Source organism: Melanostigma gelatinosum (genome assembly GCF_949748355.1).
Source record: "Melanostigma gelatinosum genome assembly, chromosome: 19".
Lineage (NCBI taxonomy): Eukaryota > Metazoa > Chordata > Actinopteri > Perciformes > Zoarcidae > Melanostigma > Melanostigma gelatinosum.
This window is the reverse complement of record NC_136652.1, coordinates 441,540-469,474: the sequence shown is the minus strand read 5'-3', so window position 1 is coordinate 469,474 and position 27,935 is coordinate 441,540. Positions and strand designations below refer to the sequence as shown.

Sequence of the window (27,935 nt, the reverse complement as noted above, 5' to 3'; positions counted from 1 at the left end):
TCACACTGAAGTGGGTGCGTGAGTGGATTTCGTAGCGTGGCTCAAGCATTTTAACCAGATTTAGAAATCCTTTGTTTTCTACACCGGAGTGTCCCCGTCGCTGACAGACGGGATGGTGGCTCTTCATATGTGTGGACATGCCGATGTTTTGCCGTTGTCGTGTGTCTTTCTCTTTAAATAACGCCTACATACCGTAACGCTTTGTCCACCACCCTCAGCCGTCATTATACGTTACAGGGAAGACAAAATGCTCCCAAACTTGCGATTTAAATGACGCCGCGGCTTCTGACGTTCCTCCGCTCGCCATGACTTCACCGTTAAATGCTTCGAAGCTGCTCCGTTCACGTGAACACACTACTGCTTTATATCTGTTCACTGACCCTCTGCATTGATATTCGGGGACTTGTTACTTGAAAAGGAACAGCAGCAGTAGAACTTTATTACACACTATGATGATTACACTGTAAAAATAAAAAAATACTCGATTGATCCGCGGTTCACGAGTGAACCGAACCGTGAGGGGTGATCCGTGACACCACTAGTTATCGGGTCCACACTCCAATTTAGTAGGTGGCGGTAATGCACCTTTCACTGGATGCCATCCGCCATAATAGGGTTGCACGGTGTATCGATACTAAAAAGGTACCGCGGTACCTGTACGTTAAAAACGATAAGATTTTGCATATTTTTAGTATCGATACTTTATTAAAATAGTGAGCGATCAGAGCACACTCGCTGTTCCACTCCCTGTCATGCTGCCTGCAGGCATTAACTGCAAGGGGGCTGTAGTTTGGGGGCAATATGCTGTAGTTCGAATTTCGGACATGTAGTTTATCGTAGTCTGTGCATTTTACCGTGTTGACTATGAGCCTCCAAATGCGCTTTTACGTGGACGTACTCTTAGTAAACCATGTGTAAAATATTCATTTTCTGTCGTATTGTTATTGAATTTGAACATGTACTATGCTATGGTACCATTGTGTTTTCCAGCTAAAAAGTCCCAGCCATAGTTAACTGCAGGCATCTGTTGGCCAAAAAACATCCAGGCGGAAATAAAAACATTCTGTTTCAGTGTGTTGTAGCTTCATTAGCTCAATTCTAGTAGCACTTACAGTGATTCTGACTGGTTGTGAAGAAACTTCAGAGTGTTACCTTTCAATAGAGACTAAAACCATACATGTACTCCCAATGGTTCAATAAGAGCTGTCAGTTTACTTTGGGTACGCCTTGGATAGGCGTTTTAGGCTAATTTTACAGGAGTCATAAGAGGTTAAGGAAAATGAGACCAATAAATATTTGATGTCCATTACAATGGGTCTGACGGACTAACAAATCTGTTTGAAATTTCATCAGTAACATTAAAACTGTGTTACCGTCAACTGCTATAGTGCTGAAGTTATTCTTCTTTGCTCTGTGAGCGCCTAGTGATCAAAGCTGAACAGCTGATATCCTTGAAGAGTTTAAAAAAACAAAGCACAGCCCAACTTTCAGGTCCAGGCTTATTTATTTTGTTCAAAGTGAGGAGTGGGAACATTGTCACTCAGTTAATACATCAGAGACATTTACAGTACATCACACACATTAAACTGTAGCCAAAAGCCAAGCTTGATTATAATTACTTCCCTCGATTCCCTGAATATATCAAAGTACTCCAAGTGGAAATTAGATCACGCTTAAAAAAACAAATACTACATCCACTGTTTCAATCAGCATTACAGCTATGTATGGAAAGGAGTGATGCAAACCTGAAGGGTTTCAACTGTCACCCTGACTTTTTTTTACACAGACCAGCTTCCTTTGCCTTGCTCACAATACAATTCCTCTCAATGAAAAGATCTCAATGTACCTGAACCACCTTCACTCAACTCTCAAAGACAGGACCTCTAAGACAAACTTAAAAAATGGACCAAAAAGACACGGACGAGAAGACACGGACCAAAAAGACACGCAATCCAAAAGACACGGACCAAAAAGACACAGACCAGAAGTGACAGGTTGAGTGTTCAGGATTGTTATAATCCTAGATATAACACAATTTTGACAACATGACACTGCACTACAAAAACACACACTACAAAAACACATTAGGAACACAGAATTATGAGAAGTGGTGAGTAACTAAATAATAATTAAATTCAATGAAGTCCAAACCACAAGGAGATACTGTAATGGGAAAATATGTTATAGTATCATGTTATGTTTTAAAACATGTACCACTGAAAGTGATGAACACAGACAGACACAAAACAGCAGTTAATCAATTTATGAACCAGATGTCCTGTTTTCTCTTACTTTTGGTTTATCACACGCTTCCACACAAGAAGGGGAAGTGAAGACTGTAAGGGGAAAAATATATTGAACTCTGTGTGAACCCGAAACTTACGTGTGTTCAAGACTATGCAGTAATGAGGAGCTTGTTGTAAATCTCATTTCATCTTGACAACAGTGACTGGTTCCCAGCGAACACACCTGACAGGAACTAAATAATGAGCAGAAGCCTTTAACCTGTGTCAGAGAGCCTCTCATCCCCTGCCTATGATTTATCTGCAAAAGAGGACCTCTCCGTGTATAAAACGGTGATGAATCCTGCAGTTAGTCGAAGTCTTTACAACATGCTGCTGAATACGTATCGTGTTGTGGACTCTTCCGTGGCAAGCAAATAAACGGAGGAAAAGACAACTTTGAATCTTCTGATGACTTCATTATCGATTTGTGAACAAAAACTCTCTTTTCCCGATTAACCTAGAAATATTCCATCACAATACATTACCGGAAAAAAATACCACTCACCCTGAGCAGTACTTCCTGTCACACAGCCCCTATCTATTGAAACAATATAATAAGTGACAGGTCAAAACAATTCGATGACTAATTATACAAAAAACAATGTTAAATAACTCCAGCTAAAATGTACAAGTCCAGCTTTTTTCTCATAATGGACAGGTGAACTGAACTTTGAAAGATTAAGATCACAAGGACAGAGTATTTAGTCCTCTGCTGCACTCAGTTATATACGTTCATGACGAGTTAGCTGTATCTGCTGGGCCCAGACTGTGTTAGTGTCCATGTTACAGGATTCATCTTCAACATCTGAAGAACTCCATTCATCCACCAACAGACTCTACTTTGAATGCTTCAGGGCCATCTGCATTGGAAATAAAACAACGTAGAATAAACAAATACAGTCAACATACAAATCTGGACTTTGTAATTTATATTACATATGTTAAATGTATGTGTATGTATGTGTGTATATATATATATGTAGCTGTATGTTTATGTCACCTTGTGAACAGTGTCTGCAAACTGGTGGGTTTTGTGCATCAATTCTGCAGTCTTGTCCTCAGCACGAGTCAGTCTCTCTCCACGCTGCCCCAGAACCACATTCAACCTGTGGACTACATTACCCATAGGGCTCCATGTGACACCCTGCCCTGGCTGACCTGTTCATACACATAAAAGAAGAAAACATATATCAAAAAGACATTTATTAACATGAGCAGTCAGAGTAATATGTTGTCTTTTCATCTTTGTTACTGAAGGGTGTATGGCATGTAACAGAGAAACACTCATCAACATCAACATCCAGCCACACCAGCCATACCAAACGCCACCAAAAGCATAGGCGACCACCCCAGGAGGAGAGGGAGGAGAGCCGAGATGGAAGCTAAGCTAACCCAGCTTGGACTGTTGAAGAAAACCATCATATAACTTGTGAATCCAACTGTTGTTACAATCTTAACTTCCATGATTGCAGTAAACACGAGTGTTCCTCTTGTGTCAAAATATCCAGAATCATTTGAGACGTAAAACCTCATATCACAAGTAAACAGTTAATATAACGTGGTATGTAACACATATTCTGGGACCAAACAACATTCTTGAGAAGAGATTAGAAGCAGACACAGGGGCACCAACCAAACGACATTCTTAAGAAGAGATTAGGAGCAGACAGAGGGGCACCAACCAAACAACATTCTTAAGAAGTGAGCACAGCAAAAGAGGCGTGCATTTAGACTATAAAAGTGATCTGAGGACAGTACGATTTGGAATCTGTTTCGATATGCCAAGTTCGTGTGATATTGACGAATATGCATTAAAACAATTCCCGCTGGTTGCAACTTCAGTTCGCCGTCTCGTCTCTTCATTTTGCCACAACATAATTGGCGCCCACGTGTGTTCGAGTCGAGGCCGAGACATCTCCCACTTCTTCAGCCAACCGACAGCCACGCTACAGGCGCTGTATCAGGTAGGAGACTTTTATATCTCACCATAGATTTATTTCTGTATAGCGTGGTTCTCGCTTGTGTGATAAGAGGGAGTGTCTGGGGTCCCCTCAACGGAACCCACGCTCTTTGGCGGAGGAGGAGAGAGGCTGGTGTTTGTTGGTTAAAATACTAAAAGTTGATGTGTTGAAATGATTAAATTTGATCTCCAGCTGTAAAAAGAGGGCTCTCTGTATCAAAGACGGTCGCAGCACTTGGGGCTGGGCATCTGGATTGGCCAGTCAGTGAAAATGCGGAGCGCTCCGTGAATCTCTCAAGCTCAAGAGACCTTTAGTACGCTAATGACAAAGTGACTTGTGTGCTCAGGATGAAGCAATTTCTGCAAATAATTGTAAGGAACTCCATTGTGAGTTAGATACGCAGGTCCTGAAACAACCCTCTACTCGAGAGAGAAGTAACGAAAGGACTGGCTTAGATTTATGTGGGTCTGTTAGGAGTGGTTTCTGTTTAAGACAGAACACTACGCTGACAAGACTCCGAAATTTTGTGCAGAAATCTAGTGAGCAGGAAAATGAATATCTAACTAGACCATAAAATGAATAATACAGTTTGAAAAGGTGTGCACACGACTGTAACTTTTTGACATTACTGATAAAGTAATACTATAAAGGAGAGATCCATAGACGAATAAAGGGAAGAGACAATACTCCCTATTAAACCCCTAAGTAAAAACTTTATGAGCCTCTGATGGAAAAGTGGTCCGGTGATATAAAGAGGACTTGTAAACTGTGAAACAGCCCAACAATAAGAATCTCTCCTTAACAAAGACTTGAGTACAAGCAATACCGTTAAAAACTCCCACATAGTCAAAGTCTGACATTAGAAAGAGACATATAAAACCTGAACAAAAACTGACTGACAGACTGAGACTGCTGACTTTTGATGTGATATACACCCGGGTGGCTTTGCATGATTATGAAATATTGGCTTGTTTTTGGCATGCTCTCCCAGTGATAACGCTTTTGCAAATGTTCAATCGAGCCTCTGTGAAATCCCGCATAAGAAATATACATCATTGTACAAGTGCGTATAGCAAATAAGCAAATAAGCAAATAACATAATTTGTTCTAGTACAAAGAGAATCTTTGGCAGTACACAAACGTCCAAACATTGCAGTTAAAATTGTCACTTAAAGCGTATAAAGTTTGTAGCATTAGTGTCACAGTGTTGTGTAGTTGTATAGCTTAAGGCAATTCTTCCTTTTTCTCTGTGTCGAAGAGAGGGGGATTGAGTGGTGAACTGCAGTTCTTCTGTCATCTAACTTTACTCGTGTATCTCAGAGAGAGATATTCAGTATAGGTATTTGGATAAGCTAATTATTGTGTTCTAGTGTAAATAAAATATATACATTCAATGTTAAACACAGCTTATACGCGGATATGCAAGCTCTAGTACACAAAGGTCAAATACTCCGGGCGGGGCACTCTAGCGCTCGCCTGAACACAGTGGAAAAGTACTAGACTCCGAGAGATAGCTTATGCAACAGTTAAATGCCACATAGTCTACAGAAAACTAGATTCAACTGCCTGCGCCGTCTTAGAGATAAAGAGAAGGCGCCCAGCTTATCTAGTCGGTCGGACATAACAATATGCAGCTGCATTAAGCCGAGTTTTCTCCTCAACACTAGGTTAAAAATGTAATTGTGTTGGTTGTCGTGATCTTTGTTTATCCTATTTGTATACATTTGAAGGTATATTGTATCGGTAATATTCAATAACCCTCCCTTTCTTGCTCCGTCTGCTGTGTCTTGGCAGGACTGCCAAACTGTTTGGCTCCGCAGGGATAGCCTTGGCCGAACAACCAGACTGACACAGACTGCAACAGGAGCAAAAAGAGAGATGATACAGACAGTGATCATTGTATGTTCCTAAATAACCATGAAGTAAAGAATTGCAATATTCTACAGTATCGTGAAATAATATTTCAAGTTAATAGACTTCTTGATTTGAAATTTTGCGAGGTTGTAAGTTTAAATAAAATAAACTAAACATGAGTGTGACACCAGTAGCTATCGTGGCGATCAAAAACTCAGAGCATGCAAAGGATGTCCAGAGACTTTCAAAGAAATGAACTAAACGCACGAAAGGACTAGATCCATCTTGGCCTAAAGAGGGCACATTTGATGTGGGTTTGTGTGAGGATATGGAATTGAGAATCAAGGATTACAAACCAAAAGACAAAAGTAAGAAACGTCTGCAGAAAAGAGAACTAGAACGAGAAACAATTAAATTGTTTAAGGTTGAAGGTCAACGCTACAGGAAAAATGTAAGAGACGGGTTAGTTGAACTGAAAGAAAGAAAAGCAAAAACAGGTCAAAAGGAACAGCTGCAGGACTTTTCGAAAACTGCAGGAATTTATCCATCAATTGCAGGAACTGTTAACATTAAAGGAGACTTAGAAGTTGAAGACAGCAACAGATCTTTAATGACGCACTAAACTCCCCCACAGGTTGACCCGACCAGGTCAACCAGCCCCAGACTTAATACGACCCCAGCATCACAAATAGTAGATCTACCCCCAATATACTGCAGCACTGGCAAAAAAGAAAGACCAGCGAAAATATCAGACATACTAGATTGCTATGCACAACGAAATGAGACCGTAGGGAGAGACAGAGGAGAGTCTTACTGGCTGGATATGGACCAACATGTAAGGGGCAGAGAGAGAGAGTCGAGGGACGATGGAATTCGGTGCGTAATTCAAGAAATGGAGGAGGAAGTGGAGCAATGTCGCAAACATGCAAGCGACACGATTGGAGAACTAGAGAGAGAGATAGACAAGAGCCACAGGCTGATATGTAGGGAAAAGGGGGCATAAGGAGGAGTAGAAGGAGCGTCAGGAGGACTAGCAGGTTCAAACAAAAAGGGAAGGGAAACAAGGGACAGACGTTATGACCTGAGATACAGACCCGGCATACACCCACCAGACAGGTATGGGCAATATCCCATTTTGATAAGAGGATCTCAGGGGCATTATACACCTTGGCAAACACTCAACCTTGCAGGACTGATTTCCAGGCTGCCTGACATTCATGAGGGGGCTGGTAAGTGGATCAAGGCTTTTGAGGAGGAAACAGTCGGTAGAATGTTAGCCTTGGGAGACATTAAGGCCGTGTGGGCACAGAGTCTTGGAGTATCCACTATGGAAAATATTTTACGCAATAGCGGAAACACTTGGATGGCCAATCCTATGGCAGACGGAACTGAGCTCAATGCATACAGAGCTGAGTTATGAATGGCCCTGAGGGGGGAGTACCCTTCCAAAATAGATCCTAAATCATTAAAGGGGGAGCCTCTGGCAGAGACTGAGAATGCAGCTGCATATATTAACAAACAGCTGAAAAGATGGAAACAAGAGACAGAGGAGGAGGCCGAGAGCAGCCCTGTCCTAATGACTTTGTTCAGGAATGCAGTTATTGAAGCCCTGCCAACTCCGGTGCAGAGCAGACTGGAGGATGTGGTGAGGTAATCATGCTGGATTTGCCGTGATTGAGCAAATAGGCAGTGACTTTGTGACAGTGAAAGCTGAAGGTTGTGATCAGCTATGTTCAGCACAGGTAGCCGAATTAAAAGCATTGACTGAGGCATGCAGACTCGCTAAAGGCAGAGTCTCAAACATTTACACTAACAGCCAGTATGCACTAGGCATCACACAACTCTTTGGAGCATTGTGGAAACAGAGAGGTTTCAGAAAAACAGACGGAAGTCCAATACAGCATGAAAAACAGATAATGGATCTGATATCAGCAATGATGGGCCCGACGAGGCTTGCGATCATTAAATGTCAGGCACACTGGAAAGGGAATGATGACATTATAAGGGGAAATAATACTGCAGATGAGGCTGCAAAAGCAGCTTCCAAGTGTAAAGTAGCTATTCTATCACCAGTGGTGTCACTAGAGCCTGTAGTCACGCCCGAAGACATTATTCAGATACAACAAAAGGCAGACCAAAGCGAACATAACATGTGGATGCAAAGGGGGGCAACAATTGATGATAAGGGGTTGTGGAGAACACATCAAGGATTGTTGGTAGCACCTGTTGCATTATTGACCATTCTCATTTCAGAATCGCACAGTGATGATCACTGTTCGAGGGGGGAAGTCCTGAAAAGATTGAGGAGACAAGGGTATTGGTCACCATTTATGCAAGCAATGGTGGATGAAGTGTTGAACCAATGTGAAATCTGTGCTCAAAACAATGTGCGCAAAAGCATAAAAACACCGGTGGGACACATCCCAGTCCCAGAAGGGCCATTTAAACACTTAGTCATAGACCATGTGGACATGATAAAATCAGCATATGGAAAGAGATATATGCTAGTGGTAATTGATCGATTCAGTCGCTGGGTGGAAGCAACTCCATCAAAGAACCTAGGAGCTGACACAGTTATTCAATTTCTGACTAGGGAAGTCGTACCACGATTTGGCATACCATCAGAAATAAGTTCAGATAATGGTTCAGCATTTGTGCAGAAAGTAGCCACGGGGATTTTACAACAGTTGAGAATCAAACAGAGATTGGGCGCCGTGTATCATCCACAAAGCCAAGGTTTAGTGGAACAGATTAACGGAATGCTAAAAGCAAAGTTGAATAAGATCTGTGCTAGCACTAAGCTAAACTGGGTAGATGCATTGCCACTTGCGCTAATGAGCTATCACATGCAAACTCACAGAAGCACGCACCTAACGCCGCATGAAATGCTAACAGGCAGACCTATGCCAGCACCTCAACTGAGGGGGCCCTACAAGGGACCCCCACTTGAGCAACTGCAAATAGAGTTAAAGGACTATATGAAGCAACTAACTGCCATACATAGATCCATCTATTTACAGGAGAAAGGAAAGGAGCCGGGGTCCGACCAGAAGCCAGAGAAACCAGTGGTTCCAGGGGACCAGGTGTACATTAAAGTCTTCAGACGAAAGTGGCACGAGCCAAGACGAGAAGGTCCCTACAGAATGGTGCGAGCGACGCCAACCAGCTGTCCAGGTCGAGGGAAGTACAACGTGGTATCACTTGAGTCATTGCACGAAAGTCCAAGACAAAAACAAGGACGGTGTAAAGTCAGAAGAAAATGACAAACAAGGTGAGCCTGGAACAAATGTTGAAACTAATCAGCTTTCTGATATGGATGCTGTCGGGAAGCATGGGACAGGAGACGCTGACGATGGTGAAATCTGCGACGACATCAAAGAGCATGCAGGACGGCAGCCAAATGATGACTCAGCCATCCTGGAAGAGAGCCAGATACCATGAATCAGTTGAGTGCGATGCAACCACATATATTCAAACCCATGTTAGACCAAGACCTATGCCAGCATTGTCATTGAAGCTCAAACCAGCATATCAGGTGTTTAGACAGTTGCATGCTAATATACGTAGAAAGAGAAAACTTCACACCATGTGGGAATGGGAAGAGGTGGTAGAAAACCATAACGTAACTGCCAAATTGACAAATAAGGAAACGAACGGTACAACTCCGTCTGCTAAAATAACCAAAACCAGTCCAACAGTTATTCCATTGATGAACCCTATCGACAATAGTGGTAACCGTACAGTTACCCCCAAGCCAGTTAAGTCTGAGAGTGAGATAAATGTTACAACTGTTAATACTCCTACCATAAGAGCACAGGTACGGCAAGGCAAGTTTATTTGTATAGCACATTTCAACAACAAGGTAATTCAAAGTGCTTCACATAAAACCATTAAAAGCATCAAAACATAAGGCAAAAGAAAAGGAGATTTAAAAACAATTAAGAACATTCATTAAAACATTAAAAAACAGTGCAAGAAATAAAATGCAGTAGTAAAATGCAGAAATGCAGGAAATTGATTAATGTATGAATTTAATGTGGTTCAATTATAGGCAGCAGCAAACAGAAAAGTCTTCAATCTTGATTTAAATGAGCTGAACTTCTGCCATTGTCTATGTTTAAGTGGATGTCGTTGAAAACCTTAACAAGAGCAGTTTCAGTGCTGTGGTGCTGTCGAAAGCCTGACTGGAAAACATCAAAGCAGTTATTTATGGTCAAGAAGTTGGTCAGCTGTTGGAAAACCGCTTTTTCAATTATTTTACTCAAAAATGGGAGGTTTGATATTGGCCTATAATTTTTCATCGTTGCGGAGTCTAAACTAACCTTCTTTAGGAGTGGTTTAATAACTGCAGTTTTTATGGCTTGTGGGAAGACACCTGAGAGAAGGGATGTGTTTACAATTTGTAAAAGATCAGTGGTCATGCAGTTTGAAATATTTTTGAAAAAGTGTGTTGGTAGAATATCCAAGCAGCAGGAGGATGACTTCAGATGTTGTATAATGTCTTCTAGGCTTCTACGGTCGAGTGAATGAAATTGTGTCATGATATTTGAATGGATGTTATTCAGAGATCGGGACAACACATATCCTGTGGTTGATGTGGAGGCACTGGCTGCTTGCCTAATTTTCTGAATTTTGTCAGTAAAAAAGGAGGCAAATTGATTGCATGCCCAGGTGGATTGGAGTTCAGCAGCTACCGACACTGGAGGGTTTGTTAGCCTGTCGACAGTAGCAAATAAGGCGCGTGTGTTGTTCTTGTTTTTGGTTATGATGTCAGAGAAGAATGACTGCCTTGCATTTCTAAGTTCCAAATTATATTTGCGAAGTCTCTCTTTATAGATGTCACAGTGAACCTGGAGATTCGTTTTTCGCCACCTGCGCTCAGCTTTCCGACACTCTCGTTTCTCCATTTTGACCAACGTAGCATTTCTCCAAGGAGATATTTGCTTACACTAGACAACCTTCACTTTAGTGGGTGCAATGGCATCAATAATATTTTTAACTTTAAAATTGAAGCCATCTACAAGCTCATTGACTGAGAGGCAAGAGAGGGCTGGTGTGGAGGAGAACTTCTGAATAAATAGTTCACTGGTGTTTTCAGAGATGTAACGCTTTGTCACAACCTTGGTTTGGACATTTGTGTGCAAGGAGATTGCACTGTCAAAGAAAACACAGAAATGGTCAGAGAGTGCAACATCAGTCACAGCAACCTTGGAAATGTTTACACCTTTGGTGATGATTAGGTCCAGAGTGTACCCCCTGTTGTGGGTGGGTCCTGTCACATGCGGAGTCAGATCATAGTTATCAAGGACACAACATAGTTCTATAGAATCTCTGTCCTGGGGATTATCAACATGGATATTAAAATCACCAACAATAACAACACAGTCAAAATCAATACAGATTACAGACAGCAGTTCAGTAAACTCATCAAAGAAGGTTCCACAGTATTTAGGCGGTCTGTAAATGTTTAGGAATAAAGCTTGAGAGGAATTAAGAGCCACATATTCAAAAGAACTAAAATGACCAAAGGGCATCTGCTTGCATTGAAGAGAATCATTAAATAAAACAGCAACTCCACCTCCTTTCTTATGTGCTCTTGTTTCGCTCATGAAACTGAAGTTGGGATGTGTTGATTCAATAAGACCAGCTGCACTGTTATCTTGATTTAACCAAGTTTCAGTTAAAAACAAAATGTCCAGTTTGTGCCTAACAATAAAATCATTGATTAAAAATGTTTTTCCTGACAGAGACCTGACATTCAATAAAGCTAGGTTTAATGTGGTTAAAGCTTTCTTTGCCCAATTTATTTGGACAGGCTGACGAGGAAGGTATGCTAAGTTTGATAAGTTAGCATGTTTACTATTATTTCTTCGCAGCCTCACCTTTCTTTTTCTATGAACTTGCAGGACAGGAATTGAAACGGCTAGCTGCATACAGGGCCCCGACTTTTCCTGGAGAGAGTCATTGGTGTCATTAGCCTTGTAGCCTGGACCCAGAAGATATCAATTATTTCCGTTATCATGTAGGGGAGACAGAGGATGGTTGTGGAACCGTCGAGGAGTGGGGAGAGGAGTGTGTTTGGTTCCAGCAATGACCAGCTTTTCCATGTGGTCAGTGAACTCCAGGTGGGAGGAGGATGGAGAGAGTGTGAGAGAGGATTGCGATCCAAAGTATGGACCCGAAATAGAAGTAGGTGCTGGGGAGGGAGGTAAAGACTCCTCGTCTAGGAAGTCCATACTTTGCAGTCCAAAGTATGGACTTTTAGTAGGTGCTGGGGAGGGAGGTAAAGACTCCGCGTCTGGGAAGGGTGTGGAAAGTGGGAGATTGGAGGCGGTCTCTGATGATGAGGTTGGAGACTCCTCCTTTTGGCTGTCGTTAGGCGGGGGTATCCTTCCCGTAAGGTCTCCATGGCGATGCTGTGTGGTTATCTTGTGTTTAGACTCCTCTTGTATCTTGTCCTTGACAGTAGGGACAGACGGGTGACGCAGGGAGAAAAACAGGTTTGAGGTAAACAGTTTTACCCCTGACTTGTTCAGGCAAATTCCATGCGCTGCAAAAAGATGTCTGCGCTCCCAGAAAAGGTAGAAATTGTTGATAAAATGTACTGAATGGTCAGCACATGCAGTTGACAGCCATTTGTTCAGTGCAAATAGCCTGCTGAATCCTTCATCTCCTCTGACTGGTGGGAGAGGGCCACTGATAAACACCTCAGCCTTGACAGAGCTGACTGTGTTTAACAGATCAATAAAGTCGCGCTTTAGAACTTCAGACTGTTGTTTCACAATATAACAGCTTCCTGTATGCACGATGATGTTTTTCGCTGTGGGATAGTCAGCCACGATGTCCACGAATTTGTCTCTCATGTCAGAGACCATATCTTTCGGAAAGCAGAGTATTTTGGTGTTCTTGCTGCACAGTTTTCTGACATCTTTTACAGCATAGTCACCAACAATCAGAGTCTCAGGCCCAGTCACTAGCTTTGCCTGCGGCCTTTTCTCACATTTACTCTCAGTTCTTACCCTGCTTTGAGGAGATAACGTAACGATGGCCTGCCTCGGTCGGCGCTAGCTGCTATTGGCCTGTCTCGAACGATTCCGTCGTGACGCCCTTTCCGGTCATTACGCTGTCATTTTCTTCGGCGATCGCCAACCAAACGTAAATAATATTAATTCATACATATCAAATAATCTATGTGTCAAATTTCATGAATATATATGGACGTTTATATGTCTAAATACTATAGGAAAGTGACTTTGATGAGAGAAAGCAGAAAGAAAGCTTGGGCGACGCTAAAACAGCTCAAACGGAAATTAAGGAGCTTTTATTGCATCATTTGGAGTTGTTGAAGCATGATATCTTATTGTGAAGGACAGAACTACGGTCCCGGATGTGTTGACAGCATTGATGGTCATTTTTGCGACCGTGAAACAAGCGAATATCCCCGAAAAACCAGCAGCAGCCAGTGTTTACAACGAGGATAGAAGTCCGTACGGATTAGGCCAAGAGCAGTGCACGGCTAATTCACCCGTGTTAGCATCGTTTTAACGACTCTGGTAAAGGCAAAGCTAACTGTAATAATTACAACAATATTTAGTTTGAAAGGTACGAAGTTTAACACCATTAAATCAACTGAAAACATTACACGATCATTTTTATCAACATTGTAAGTGAATTGTATTGAAACATCAGCTAAAAACTGTCCGGTTTGGGGTACAACTCTGTTAGCTGCTTATCCAGGTCATCAGATGGAGATTTATGATCCTGCGACAATGGAGCAAATCTGTTTTGAAGTTGTAGGCTTGGTTGTTGTGGAGGTATTTTGCAGGTTTTACTTTCCTTAGCTGTCCTTGGCTTTGTCCGTCTGGGTGCAGGGGTTGAGGAGGAGTTCTGCCCGTGTGCTAGTGCAGGCCAGTCAGTCGCATAAGATTCATTATCTGCTCTCTCCTCCTGTTTCTTGGTAGGCCTGGTTGTGCTAGTTAGCTGTGTCTTAGCTTGCATTTGTCCAGTGTTTTGAGTCCATGGTAGAGTGGTATCATTCCCACACAGTCCATTTACTTCCGCGTTTACTTCTAGTCGGTAGATTTTTGTTTCCAAGACTGCAATCTTCTGTAGGAGTTTGTAGTAGTCATCCGTGGAGAAGGGAGGCATCTTGCTGCTACTTAGCTTTAACTTAGCTGCTAGTTAGCATTAGCCAACAATCCAAATAGCTCGACGACTTTCTGGATTTGTCTTCACTCAAACGTTGAAGAGTGATATATGTGATATATCTGGCAAATTGAAGCAAGAAAATGCAAGCAGAGGCAAGCAGGAAAGCGACTGCACTCTCTCATCAAGGTCGAGGTAGATAAGGTAACAACCGTTATCACTCCAACCTTAAGAGTTCATTTGAGCAGCGGTACAACCGTTGTTACAACTACTCCAAAACCATGGCCAATCAAAGTCCCAAGCACTCCTGTGCAAGTGACAGTGCCAAGTGAGGTTAGCACAAAACCAAGCCATCCGTTAGTAACAACAACTGGAAAACAAGTAGACACGACGACCAAGGCAGTAATTCCTAATGTAGTGGTAACTAACTCAACTATCGTTCCAACAGTAAAGAAAGCCGAAGCCGAAGGAGCTATAAAAACAGGTAACAACATAAGTTATGATTATGATAATGACAGTTATGACCCAGAGGGGGGGATGGAACGGAACGGTAGATGATGTAGAAGACTCAGGGAGACAATTCAGGCCAATGCAGAGAAGTGTTAGAATAACAGAAGATGAAGACTGGGAGCATGCTAATCAGAATGGGTGGTATAGGTGGGCATGGTACTCAGTAAAAGAGATGACCTCGATTGAATGCATAATGTGTTCAGAAGCTCCAACAACATTGCCTATAGTGGTCGCAGAAAAACATACTTTCAAAGAGTGCGCAAAGACACAACAGCATGACTGCAGAGAGGGAAGATTCATCCCCAGACGAGGGTTGGCTTCAATCTTCAGACTTCCTATGTGTGGTGTTCAATGTAGACTCTTGTATGGATCCCAAAAGAAACACAACTACTTTGACCTGTATCCTGCATATCAACTACGAAATGCATGTGCAGAATTTATGATTTCCACAACACAGAATGAGCCTCCCACTAATTATAAAGTAGATCAATTACAAGAATATGAATGTTTTGCCAGTGGTGGATTTGCGTCAGACAAAAGAAGGGTTGACGTAGGCAATACTACCGTGTACTGTAAAGTAACTTGGGTGGTGTCCTGGTTCCCACAGGCTAATATGACTTCTTTGTTCACCAGGAGACCAGTATGGTATGAAAACCCAATACCACTTGACCAAAATTGTGATAACATAACTATGACCATTCCCACTCTTCATTTGTTGAGTGAACAAACAACAGGAATAGCCGACAGCTATTGGATGTGTGGTGAAAATGTTTTACGGAATATTCTGCTGCCCAGATGGGTAGGGCTGTGCACATTGGTTCGAATGAGATTACCGGTAGTGGTAATATATAACGGGGCAGGGGAAACAATCAAAATGATGGAAGTGCCCGACGAGAAGCGTAGGTATAAGAGACAATCCACGCTGGACCAAAGTATCCAGTTAGACGCTATAGGACAGCCTAAAGGGATTCCAAAGGAGTTCAAAGCACAAAATGAGATTAAGGCAGGACTTGAATCTATATTACCCTGGATTACTATCAACAAAAACGTTAACTGGATCAATTATGTCTACTACAATCAGCAGAAGTACATGAATTACACTGATGAGGCCTTTAAGGGTTTGGGTGAGCAGCTACACCAGACCAGTACAATGGCATGGCAAAACAGACAAGCATTAGATTGGATTCTAGCTGAAAAAGGTGGGGTATGTCAAATGTTTGGGAAACATTGTTGTACATTCATTCCCAATGACACTGCACCTGATGGGACATTTGCTGTTGCAATGGGGAAAATTCGGGGTTTGAGACAGGAAGTTAAGGACAACGCTGGCAAGGTGGTCATGGGATTCGTTAGACCAAATTTTGGGACAATGGGGGTCTGTGTTGGTAAAAGCAGGAATTGGCGCATTAATAGTTTTAATTGTGGCTTTTCTATTGGCATGTTGCATCGTACCCATCCTGAGGAGACAGTGCCAGAGGAGCATGGACAAACAGATAGGTGTCATGGCAAATCTCCAACTGGCTCAGATGATGAACATGATGACGATTGAGCAAGGGGCAAAGGCCCAGTTCGCTCAAATGGTGGTTGGACAACCGGACCTGTTTCCGGACCTGTTTCCCATTCCGGATTATCTGGAGGACTCAGATGAGATGGAGGAAACAGGACTAGGAGGCATCTCACCATAAACGAGAGCCTGAACTTTGTTGAAAATACACTCGTCCAAAATACACCACGTCACATGTTTTATCATCTGTCCAAACTGTTTCACTATAAATTGAATGTATTATAATCAGATAGTTCTACATTCACATATATGCATAGTCATGATCCATATAATCAGTGCAGAAGTATTATAGCGTATAGCTTTATCACAGACGTTGCATCTAATGAACACTGATATATTGTTCAATAGTTTGCAGAAATTTTTATGTGTAATGTATCAGTTAATACATGTTTGCAAGCAAGAACAGATTCACTTCATGCCAAAAAGGTGGTCGCTTGGCGGGAAAGGACCATAAGGGAGTTTTTCCTGTAATGCAATCTGCGGGTTTTTTCGCCCTTATATGAAAGTGAATCTTAGCAGTGAGTGATGTTATTTGAATTATTTTACTAACTCAAATGTTCTGTATTGTATTGTTACTGTATTGGTATATAATCAAGCACATATTTACATAGATCACTTGTGTTGTTGCAATGCAGTAAGGGACCAAAACTTTAGGTTACAGTTCCACCTAATTGACAAAAGTTATATGAAGTGAGGTTGAGGGTCAAGAAACCCTCATACGGGGGATGTGTTGAAGAAAACCATCATATAACTTGTGAATCCAACTGTTGTTACAATCTTAACTTCCATGATTGCAGTAAACACGAGTGTTCCTCTTGTGTCAAAATATCCAGAATCATTTGAGACATAAAACCTCATATCACAAGTAAACAGTTAATATAACGTGGTATGTAACACATATTCTGGGACCAAACAACATTCTTGAGAAGAGATTAGAAGCAGACACAGGGGCACCAACCAAACAACATTCTTAAGAAGAGATTAGGAGCAGACAGAGGGGCACCAACCAAACAACATTCCTAAGAAGTGAGCACAGCAAAAGAGGCGTGTATTTAGACTATAAAAGTGATCTGAGGACAGTACGATTTGGAATCTGTTTCGATATGCCAAGTTCGTGTGATGTTGACGAATATGCATTAAAACAATTCCCACTGGTTGCAACTTCAGTTCGCCGTGTCGTCTCTTCATTTTGCCACAACAGGACCTGAGGCTACTCCACTACCCAGCCTACTCCTGGCTGTCTGATGTCCGGTCGCAGAAAGATAAGACGGATGAAATAAGACTCCAGTAGCGGGAGGTCGGTGACTGTTGTGACCACATCTTCACAGAGACCTGGCTCCATCGTTTATCCCGGAACAAGCTGCACTTGATGGGTGGACCGAAGAACAGAGAGCAGGAGGGTGGACCAGAGGAGGAGAATTCTGTGTTTACATCATGATGCTTGGTGCTCAAACAGTCAAAGTTGATGGTAAAATGTTTCCCTGATATCCAATTTTGAAGGTTAAGATGTCGGCCATATTATCTAGCCAGATAATTATTGTGTTGCTGCTGTTTAAATTCCTCCTGATGCAAATTCAAAAAATGCACCACAGGAATGTACTACTGTTTTTGTGTGGTTTTGCTTGTAATGTTTTTCTTGTGTAGCAAATCGGCCTCAACTGCATTTTGATGTGCAACTCTGTGACCCAGAAATCGATCTCAGCACTCCATCTTGAAGGACATTCCAATTCTCCTGTCAAATTTTGAGGATCAAGGATCGAGGAGGCTTGCTGGAGGAGCTGAAAGCTGCATATTTATTTTCAAAGACTGAATATATATAAAAGAATATAAAAGAGGTGTGAAACGCAGCTGGAACAGCCACAAAATATGGCAAGACTCTGGTGTAACAGTTCCTTGTGTTTTCATAAGTTGTAGTTATTTAAAATGATCAAAGTTCTGCTCTTCAGTTTGCTCTTCAGCATCACAATGAGCACAGGGGCCCCTCAAGGCTGTGTGCTCAGTCCACTGCCCTTCACCTTGCTGACACACGACTGCACTACAACCTACAGCACCAATCAGATGGTCAAGTTTGCAGACGACACAACTCTGGTTGGTCTCATCACCAACAACGATGAGACCCACTATAGGAAGGAGGTCAGCCTTCTGACCACGTGGTGCAGAGACAACAACCTCCTTCTGAATAACAGCAAGACCAAGGAGATTATTGTTGACTTCCGGAGAGGCCACACTCAACACCCACCACTGACCATCAATGGTGCTGATATAGAGAGAGTGAGCAGCACCAAATTCCTGGGGGTGGACATCAGTGAGGACCTCTCGTGGACAGCCAACACAACATCACTGGCAAAGAAAGCCCAGAGGCGCCTCTACTTTCTCCGCAAACTGAAGAAGGCAAGAACACCACCACCCATCATGTGCACCTTTTACCGAGGCACCATTGAGAGCATCCTGACAAACTGCATCACTGTGTGGGGCAGAAGCTGCACTGACTACAACAGGAAAGCCCTGCAGCGCATAGTGAACACAGCTGGAAGGATCATTGGTGCCACACTCCCCTCCCTGCAGGACATATATGACACTCGCCTCATCCGCAAAGTGACCATGATTGTGCGCGACTCCAGCCACCCCTCACACAGTCTCTTCAGCCTCCTGCCCTCTGGGAGAAGATACCGGAGCCTCCGTGCTCGCACCACCAGACTCTCAAACAGCTTCGTCCACCAGGCTGTTAGGAAGCTGAACTCTCTGAAATCTCTCCCTCCTCTCTTTTAAGACTCCCCATGTCCAACTGCTGCTAAATACAGATTGATAGCTTTTTTTTTGTTTTTTTTCTCTTATTATATATATTTATTGTCTAAATGTTTTTTAATGTTTTTTAATGTATTGCACTGTATTCACTTTATATGTTTATGTTGGACTAGAGAGAAACGTCTTTTCAACTCCCCTGTATGTTCAGTACATTGTGGAATTGACAATAAAGCAAACTTTTGAACTTTGTGTAGCTCCATGTAAGGTGGATAGTTGCTACACTTCCACGACGAGGCTGTTGCCGGCATATGACAACACAATTAACAAATTCCTGATTTTGAGTTATCTTTCTTTAACTGCAAAGACTGATTGCAAACTGCTGAAAAGGTTTCGCATGATGTGCTGTTGAACTGTAACTCTGTGCCTTGCTGCAGCCTGGCACATCTCCCATCCATTACACTGCCCTGTCAGCGGGTTCAATGGTGCGCCGCGCTGCCTATCAGTCTCAAAGCACTGGGCTTCTTAAAGGCCGTCTATTGTGTCGACCTCCCAGAAATAAACAAAGTGTCCTCTCATCTCACCGCCACATCACAGAGAGGCCTTTCTGCTGCAGCAAAGAGGTGCCACACATAGGACAATAGACAAAAAGACAGAAGGAAAAATTACCCAGAAGGACACAAGCCCAGGATGATATGACCTGACGAATCATGGTGGTATAGAGGGAAGAGAGGGAGGAAACCTGTAACAGGAAGTGTGTCGTTTTGAATCCCAGAAAACACACAAAAAGGAAACGGACGCCAAAGTTGTCCTGTTTAGTGAAGGAAAGTGCTTGTAGTTTCTGACCCTTGACTCCACTGACCATCTTCTTTGCAGAGTTTTAATGGATTTGAGATGCTTACGCACTCTGAAATCTCTCTCTATGCTAAAAAACATTTTGAGGTGTAGGAATTCTGAGCATCCTTAAAATATGTTGCTCTCCGTCCTCTTTGTACACTTCTCGCACATCTGGTGGAACAGGTTCGAATTAGCTTCTCTGCACTTACTTCCTTTAAAATCAAGGATTTAATTTAAAATCCTTCTCCTCAGGTACAAAGCACTAATTGGTCGGCACCATCATATCTTAAGGAGCTTATAGTACTAGAGAGCTGTGCTCCCTAAATTCAGGGTTACTTGTGGTCTTAAAAAGTAGGATGGGAGCCAGAGCCTTCAGTTATCAAGCTCCTCTTCTGTGGAACCAGCTTCCTGTTTCAGTCAGAAGAACTCACCACATGTAAGAGTAGGCTTAAGGCTTTCCTTTATGATAACGCTTATAGTTAGGGCTGGTTCAGACTCGCCTTGGACCAGCCTGACACCAACTGCTACAACTATTGTTATTATTCGTAAATTGTAAATGGACTTCTACTTGCGCTTTTCTAGTCTTCTGACCACTCAAATCACTTTAACACTACATGTCATCAATATAGAAATCCAGGTCAATAGTTTTTATCATTTGAAAAAAGTTAAAATTTTGGTCTTGAACTTTGAAAAATACAACAATGTATTCAAAATAAAACTGAGTAAAGGAAAAGTTGTTTGGGTTAAATATAACTTTGATTAAGTTCTGGAATTGTTTTGAATAAAATATCTATTTCATATCACTTTCATATATATTTTGATTTTGATACATTACCAAAAACATAATCAGACCCTGGAAGTTATATTGGAAAATGGTCAACCTATCTCTTCATGCACATCAGTTCGCTTCTCACACTCACCCTTGATCTAGTGACTTGGAAAGAAAAACACAGAGCCCCCCTTCGCTACGCAGTGACCACATGGTTCCCGCTTCACTTTCATTCATTTCATTCACTTTCAACCGTGATAACAAATATAACATTCATGGTTGGTGCTGCCAGGTGGAACAATGACGTTGGCCCCTACTACCTTACCAATCACACGGATCATCGGTCAGGGTTCAATAACTTAATCTGACTAAGCTAACAAAGTGACCGTAAGTAAAAATATTGCCTAGTCTGATACTGGCACTAGCTCTAATGCAGCAATCTCGTTTTTGCATTTTTTTAAAGACAAGTGAACTAAATTAATAAACTAATATTGGATCACAATACTGGAAGAGTTTGTGTTCCCACAGCTCCAAACAGGTTGTTGATGTCAGTTGAAATCTGCTGACCAAAGTATTCATCCTTTATAGAACACAATTAAGTAGTTAAGAGAATACATTCTGGTAAAGAACTATTGTGTCAGCCATAGTCTTAGTTTTTCCAACTCTTTACTCGAGCAATTTCATTTTTCACTGAAATATCCTGACTTTTAGTCCCTATAGTATGGGACAAGCTCCAAAAAAACTAAATCCTACAACAAACAAACAGCATATTTCCACATATCCCTCCCTGCCTGGTAAAGACCCACATCTTCAAATCTCCAAGCAGTCTTGAAAATTACGTCATCAGGTTCAGGTTGTACAGTACACAATTTACTTGACTGATATATAGACTTTTCATTTTATTGTTGAACATTGATGCTTTATATATATATATATATTCCGATTGTTTCACTACTTGTTACAATGTTTTTATTTCTCATTGTACAACAGGGTTGCACAAGAACATTTAGATTGTAGTCCCAATTTGCTACAAAGGAAAGAAAACAAAAAACTAAATTAGGGTGGGGGGTGAGTGAAAGAGTCTCACAGCCAGAGGGAAGAAGCTATTTTGAAGTCTGGTGGAACGGCAGCTGATACTTACTGTATCTTTTTCCAGACGGCAGCAGAGTGAACATGTTGTGGCTGGGTGTTTTTTTCTTTTAATATCCCTTTAGTTCTTCGCAGGCAATATCACTGATGCTCAGAAGATGGATGCAAATGATTTCCTGGGTGTTTTTTTATCACAATCTGTAGAGCCCTCTTGTCCTGAATCCTGAACATCTCATGCCAGTTTGTAATGTTTCCAGTGCTTTCTATTGCTCCTCTGTAAAAATTGACAAGAGCTTGGCATGAGAATTTTGCCTTTTAAGAAATACAGCCGTTTGAGCTTTCTTCAGCAGGATAATGTGTGATGACCATGTCAGGTTGTTTGTGATGCTGATTCCAAGGAACTTACAGCTGCTTAACTTGCTCCACCTCAGCTCCATTGATGTAGACAGGGATGTGCGTCTTCATCTCCTTTTTTCTAAAATCAACAATCAGCTCCTGAGCACCACTCTGTAAGGTTGTTTATTTCCTCTTTATAGGATGTATCATTGTTTGTAATCTGGCCAATGGCCAGTGTCATCCGCAAACTGTTGTGAAGTTTGCAGATGACATTTCAGTCATGTTTGGGGTAGCAGTCGTGGGTGTACAGTGTGAACAGGAGGGGGCTGAGCACACAGCCCTGGGGTGGCTCTGGTATTCAACAATAGAGTCCAGTATTCTTTCCCTTTATCTGATCAGCTTTGTTGTCCTTATCCCTAGCTGTTTTTGATATTTCTGTGGAAGTACATCAAGAGAGATGCAAGAGTCTAATTCCTTGAATGGGCACATGTACTCGGCCAATAAAGGTGTTTTTGATTCTGATTTTCTCAGACTTGACATAGCTCCTCCAGAACCCAAGAAGGAATTATAGGGCTCTTTTCATGGTATTGACCATAACTAATTAACCTGTATGACCTGTAAATGCACGTTAGCCCCCCATTTCATCACTGCCTTACCTTGAGCGGGTGATCGACTTTGGTTTGCAACCATCATATTCTTCATACGATTCAAGAAGGCTTTGCAGCGGTAGATGACCAGATTCATGGTGCAGGCATCTGAAAGAACACATTAAAACGGGCTCATTCACATATCAACTAAATGATTCCCAACATATCATAAACCTCAATAATCACTACCTCCTGTTAGTTTGGATTGGCAGTTGATGAATTCTGTCTGTCTTGGAGGAATGAAGCTCTGCCGTCGGGCCTGCGGGGTTCTGATTGCAGAGTCTGGTGAGGAGTCACTGGGACCACCTCCGAACTTACTGTGAGCGCACTGACTTGCTCCCTTTTGGTGGCCCGTCTTGCCCAGACTTCCTGCTTTCCCCTCCCAGTAGGTCTGGCAGGCATGGTACAGGACCTGGACAAAGATACACTTCTCTGCTGATGAGCTGGCTACCCACTGGTCCACAGCATTGTCAAACACCAGGTCGAACTCTGGGCTGTCCTGGAAGAGCAGAATATAGGCAGAACAAAGTCGATATGTTGATAGATCACTACTAGTAAGAACAGAATGCTGCTAACCTTGTTGGGGTTGATGCCGTTGACCTGTCGGAGCTGCTCCACCCTCCACTGGGACCTTCTGGTGAAGGAGGAGGAGCCACCAAACTGCTTCACCTTTATAATGAGGAGCTGATGTGGTCTTGTGTTGGTCACTAGGTAAATCATGTACAAAATATGATATCCTTATTGAAAGCCTTCAATAATAGTTTTTAAAAATGAACGTGTTTACATAATAGCTGCACAAAAGACCCTAGGAATGCCGTACTGAAAAAATCTTTTTTTACCTTGATAATTTATAATTTAGTCCGAGCAGTGAAGCTCCCCACGATGTTACTTAACCCTTAAACCTGATATTATGTCTCGGGTCTTGACTCTAAATATGAGTATTTTAACCTTCATCAAACATGCACAAAGTTTGAGGGGTTATCACAGCCGTACTTTCCTACATATTGGTGTAACTAGGTGGTATATAATAAAAAACTCATGCAAAAAAAATCCAGAATAAATGTTCCCTCGACCTTGTCCTCTTAATCAACCAGAAAACTGCAATCACTGCAAAACTAATGCAGCTTGAAGTACAGATTAAAGACAATGGAAATTAACATTTTCAATACGCTGTCCAACAAGATCACTAGATCCTTAAAAGGAATGTAGACTTATAAACTCAAGAAATACGAAAGAAACACAAAGGAATACTGTATGCTGAAGGCAGAGTATGGGAGACATCGTCAACCATGCCCTACTGCACACTTCAAAAAGGCAAGTAACACTAGATTCTCTATGGCCAGCGAAAAGGATAAATCAGAAGGAAGTGAGGCTGAAAACAGAGAATCCCACATCCTTTAATTCAAACTTGGACTTCCTGACTCTTTCCCAACCATGTCTCAACTCCAATATTGTAATAGAGCTGGTAGAAATGCCTTGCTACAGAAAAGAAAGGTGGATATGTAATAATGTATTTAAAGATAACATTAAAAGCTGTGAGATGGAAATAACATCTCATCTGGAATATTTGGCTGTACGTATTACCCTCTCCCCCCAAATGTCCTTTGATGTGCTGGTCATGTATCGCCATGCAATTTCCTTCTATAATGATTTTTGAAGCACAGCATAAAGAAATGTTTGTACTTTCAATATAAACTTGTTAGACAACAAGGGAAAACTGAAAGAGATAACCTCAAACTTCAATCTGAAAAAAAGTTACTCCAACAAGACTCCCCAGAGACATTGAATGACTTGATATTCTCAAACAATCCATGTTGTGTAATTAAAAAATGCAATGAAGTCACAGATTTATCTCATCCATAATCTGATGAAAAACAGCTTCTTAGCCCAAGCCGTTAATTCATTGACAATAAAGACATTCTAAAACACTGACATCATCACTTTTAAATCTATGAGAAAAAAAGTGGTCAAAGAAATGCATGTTTCAAACATCAAGGGGAATGGGTCTAATAACAGACGGTTTAGGCAAGGTGACATACTGGCTAACACTCAATGCTAAAACAACAGTCTATGTATTTCTCAAACACAGACACTTTCAAATTGGAGATAAAAGACACTTTTACTGGAGAACTAGAGAGGGTACAGGATTGAAAGTATCTTGAAATTGTTTTGTACTCTCAACTAAGGTTTGCCACATTATAGAGAACTGTTAGGGCTGATCAAACCTTCAGGCAAATCAAATGCTGCTTACCCTTTAATACAGCACAAACTCATACCACATAACCTCTCCTCCATTAAACCACTGTCCTGTTATCACCAATATAACAATGTTCTGGACAAGACATCACTAATATTTCATCATTGCAACATCCTAAAGAAGTATAATCTTCTCAGTTTTGACAACTTCAGAATTGGACTTCACTATACTGCCACTAATACCCAAAGTATATCAAAAGGAAATTATAGAACCAGACACTGTAAGACTTCCTTTGCACAAACTGCATTCTCAATTAAAGGCACAGCCCTCTGGAATTCCCTAACTGACAGCTCAAAGCAGATTCAGGATTTTAAAACATTTTTCCAGTACTGGTTAAACTTTGCCAGAACTGTAACCATGACACCAAGTCATTACCTATGCACTAAAATAATGTTTGTTTTGCATTCTGTTTTGTTTGTTTCATGTATTTGTTTGGGTATGTTTGTGTGTTTGATTATATGCACTGATTTTAAGATTTTAAAGTGTAACATGAAATTATAATGATCACTAAAACTATCAATGCCCATCAAGGGACTGGTGTTGGAACTTAGCTTCGGCCATATAAATATGTACAATACATTGGACTCTGCCTCTGCAATGGTCAATGTTTCTCTGTACTTGTCCCTTACAAATAAACAAATACCTAGAAATAAAAATATAAAGTGTTGGCGCTCTGAGGAGGTTGGATTACTGAGAAAGAGAAAGTATCCCATTTGTTCTGTATTTCATGGCTTACCTAAAATACTCTCAAAAATCCCATTCTTTGCCCTATTGTTTTTATTGCCCTATTGCCTAACTGAACCTTTGTCTCAATTTGTGTATTTCTTTTATGAAAAATGGATGATCGAACTTCCCTCCCATCTAGGAGACACAGCATATGTCCTCAAATGTATTTATACTTTTGATTGTGAACCGAAAAGGATTTTAGCCATTTTAGATGTGCAAAGCCGCTATACCTGCACCCCTTATGAGATGGACTGAAAGTCACACTCTTTGAGTACTCGTTATGAAGGCATTCTGTCCCCTATTGAATTTGTATTGATACTATCTGAATTTATTTTATTCATGAACATCTTTTTTCAGAGCGAGGGCGTGGGTATGGACAGTTCTTTTGGGAAAAGAAATGCATCCATAATAACTGTCTAACCCATTTAAAACATTTAAAGGTTTCCCTGTGGTTCTGAGGTTCATCCATGACATATTTAAGGTATGCAATGGTACATTCAATGAGCAAAATTCTTCTTCATTTTTTTTACTGCTGAAATTGATTTTGACAATATAAATGTCCTGGGTATGTTTATTTGATATGTCCACACTAACCTACCCCCCAACAGGTTTTGTGGTTCTGTATAGTAACAGGATCATCATGCCACAAGTTGTCTTTGAAAGTTAAACATAAACATAGGTCAGGCAACAAACAACCGGATGCCTATTTTTGCTCATAATTAATGAAACTACTCTAGACTTAAATTGTTGTACATATGATACTATTAAAACATAACATTTCAGTTCAGAAATGACCATTAGCCGTGACAACAAATAAAGCTTTGCTTTTCACTGTTTCTATTTTGTCTACACTTTAAATGTTAGGGTCCAATGAATGACATCAGCCAATGAATCGGGGAGTAATTGAACCTCAAGCTGGTCTGCTGACAAGAGAGTCTCTTTCTTTCAAGATGAAATGAATGACTGGCCAATCACAGTTTCTCTTACTAATCTGAGGGACCTACTTTCATTGTGCTGCCTGTCTGTAAATAACAAACACAATTTACAGACTGTCAATACTTAGCTAATTTGCACTAAATTAAGAAAGTCTTAAAAGACAGATTTAACCTGAAACACAGATGAATGTGGCGTAGTCTCCTTGGGCTCCAGTAGGCAGGAAAGACATTCTCTTCCTTTTCCTCCTATGCACCTCCACAGCCACCAACAGCCGCTCATCGCGAGGGATGAAGACCTCTTTGTTGATAGCAGACTGAATGTTCATTGTAGTCCTGAGACCTGCACAAGTGATGGATGGACATGACTGCTTGGCAGGTCACAGTCAGACTAAAATAACCACAGGCTCCAAAATCCGATCAGCTGTTTTCTGCCAACAAGTCTCTATGATGAACATGCTTTGTACATTTTGTACACTTTATTTAGTTTCACGCTCGACTTTATTTATCCCTTCATATGCAAAGACATGGCCACATGACAAATATGAGATAAATAAAAATACATTTAAAATGCATAAAGTCTAGTGCTGAAAGGATTTGTCAATACATTATTTGTTTGATTGAAAGAAAAATGTATCAACAACAACTTTGATAAATTATTGTTAAAATAATTTCTCAAGCACAAACACCAATTAATCTCTGGCTGCAGTTGTCACAGTATCACAGTAAGCTGAATGTCTGTGCCTTTTGATCAGTGAAAACATGACAGAGCTACAAGTCACTTTCGTCATTTTACTACGTTCTGTTATTTCAAAGACTTAAGATTTAATCAATCAATTTGAAAACAAATCAACAGAACAATCGTTAGTTCAGCACCAATCAAATCTAAATGAAGAATTAGAGTTGTTCTACAACACTTTCAGCTGCTGCTGTTAGGCAGAGCTTTATTATATGGATAGTTGTATATGAAAAACCAAGTGATTCGCCCACAGTTAAACAGTCATCACAGCAAATAGTAAAGAGGCTAAAGCAGAAAATGACGTATTCATCTTTTCATTTCCTACAGTACATTTCTGATTCATGCTTCTACTGTATGTCAAAAAGGTTTGACCAACAGGTTAGCCTACCTGTTCTTGTCCGTTTCTTCTAAGTCTTGTAGTGGCCTCTAGTCTACAGCCAGATGTCCTTGTTAGTAGCTTGTTATATTGTTAAATGTTTTCCAGGATTCCGTCATGAATGTATACGCGCACACACCAATTGGCGTGCCTTGCTGTGAAGGCA

The 27,935-nt window shown here is 41.2% G+C and overlaps 1 protein-coding gene across 3 annotated transcripts; it reads right to left on the bottom strand.

Moving 5' to 3' along the window:
- Positions 1-1,499: 1,499 nt before the first annotated feature.
- stxbp6l (syntaxin binding protein 6 (amisyn), like) lies at positions 1,500-27,935 on the bottom strand. Of its 3 annotated transcripts, none has more exons than XM_079290939.1 (7): positions 27,782-27,935; positions 26,830-26,997; positions 23,316-23,446; positions 22,929-23,238; positions 22,749-22,847; positions 3,286-3,443; positions 1,500-3,145 (listed from the first exon to the last, which is right to left on the bottom strand). In XM_079290939.1, the coding sequence occupies exons 2-7, from the start codon at positions 26,981-26,983 to the stop codon at positions 3,122-3,124; spliced, it is 876 nt and encodes a 291-aa protein (XP_079147065.1). In that variant the 5' UTR covers positions 26,984-26,997; positions 27,782-27,935; the 3' UTR covers positions 1,500-3,121. The 3 variants fall into 3 exon arrangements, with proteins under 3 accessions (XP_079147065.1, XP_079147067.1, XP_079147066.1); XM_079290941.1 differs by having other exon boundaries at positions 23,058-23,238; XM_079290940.1 differs by having other exon boundaries at positions 22,929-23,151.

Bases quoted from the DNA above. Each gene is read 5' to 3' on its own strand.
- stxbp6l (XM_079290939.1), bottom strand. From the start codon at position 26,983: ATGAACATTCAGTCTGCTATCAACAAAGAGGTCTTCATCCCTCGCGAT. The intron at 23,239-23,315 runs GTTAGCAGCATT...CTGCTCTTCCAG, and splicing joins ACGGCATCAACCCCAACAAG to GACAGCCCAGAGTTCGACCT. The intron at 3,444-22,748 runs GTAAGGCAGTGA...GTGTATGAACAG, and splicing joins AAGTCGATCACCCGCTCAAG to GTCAGCCAGGGCAGGGTGTC.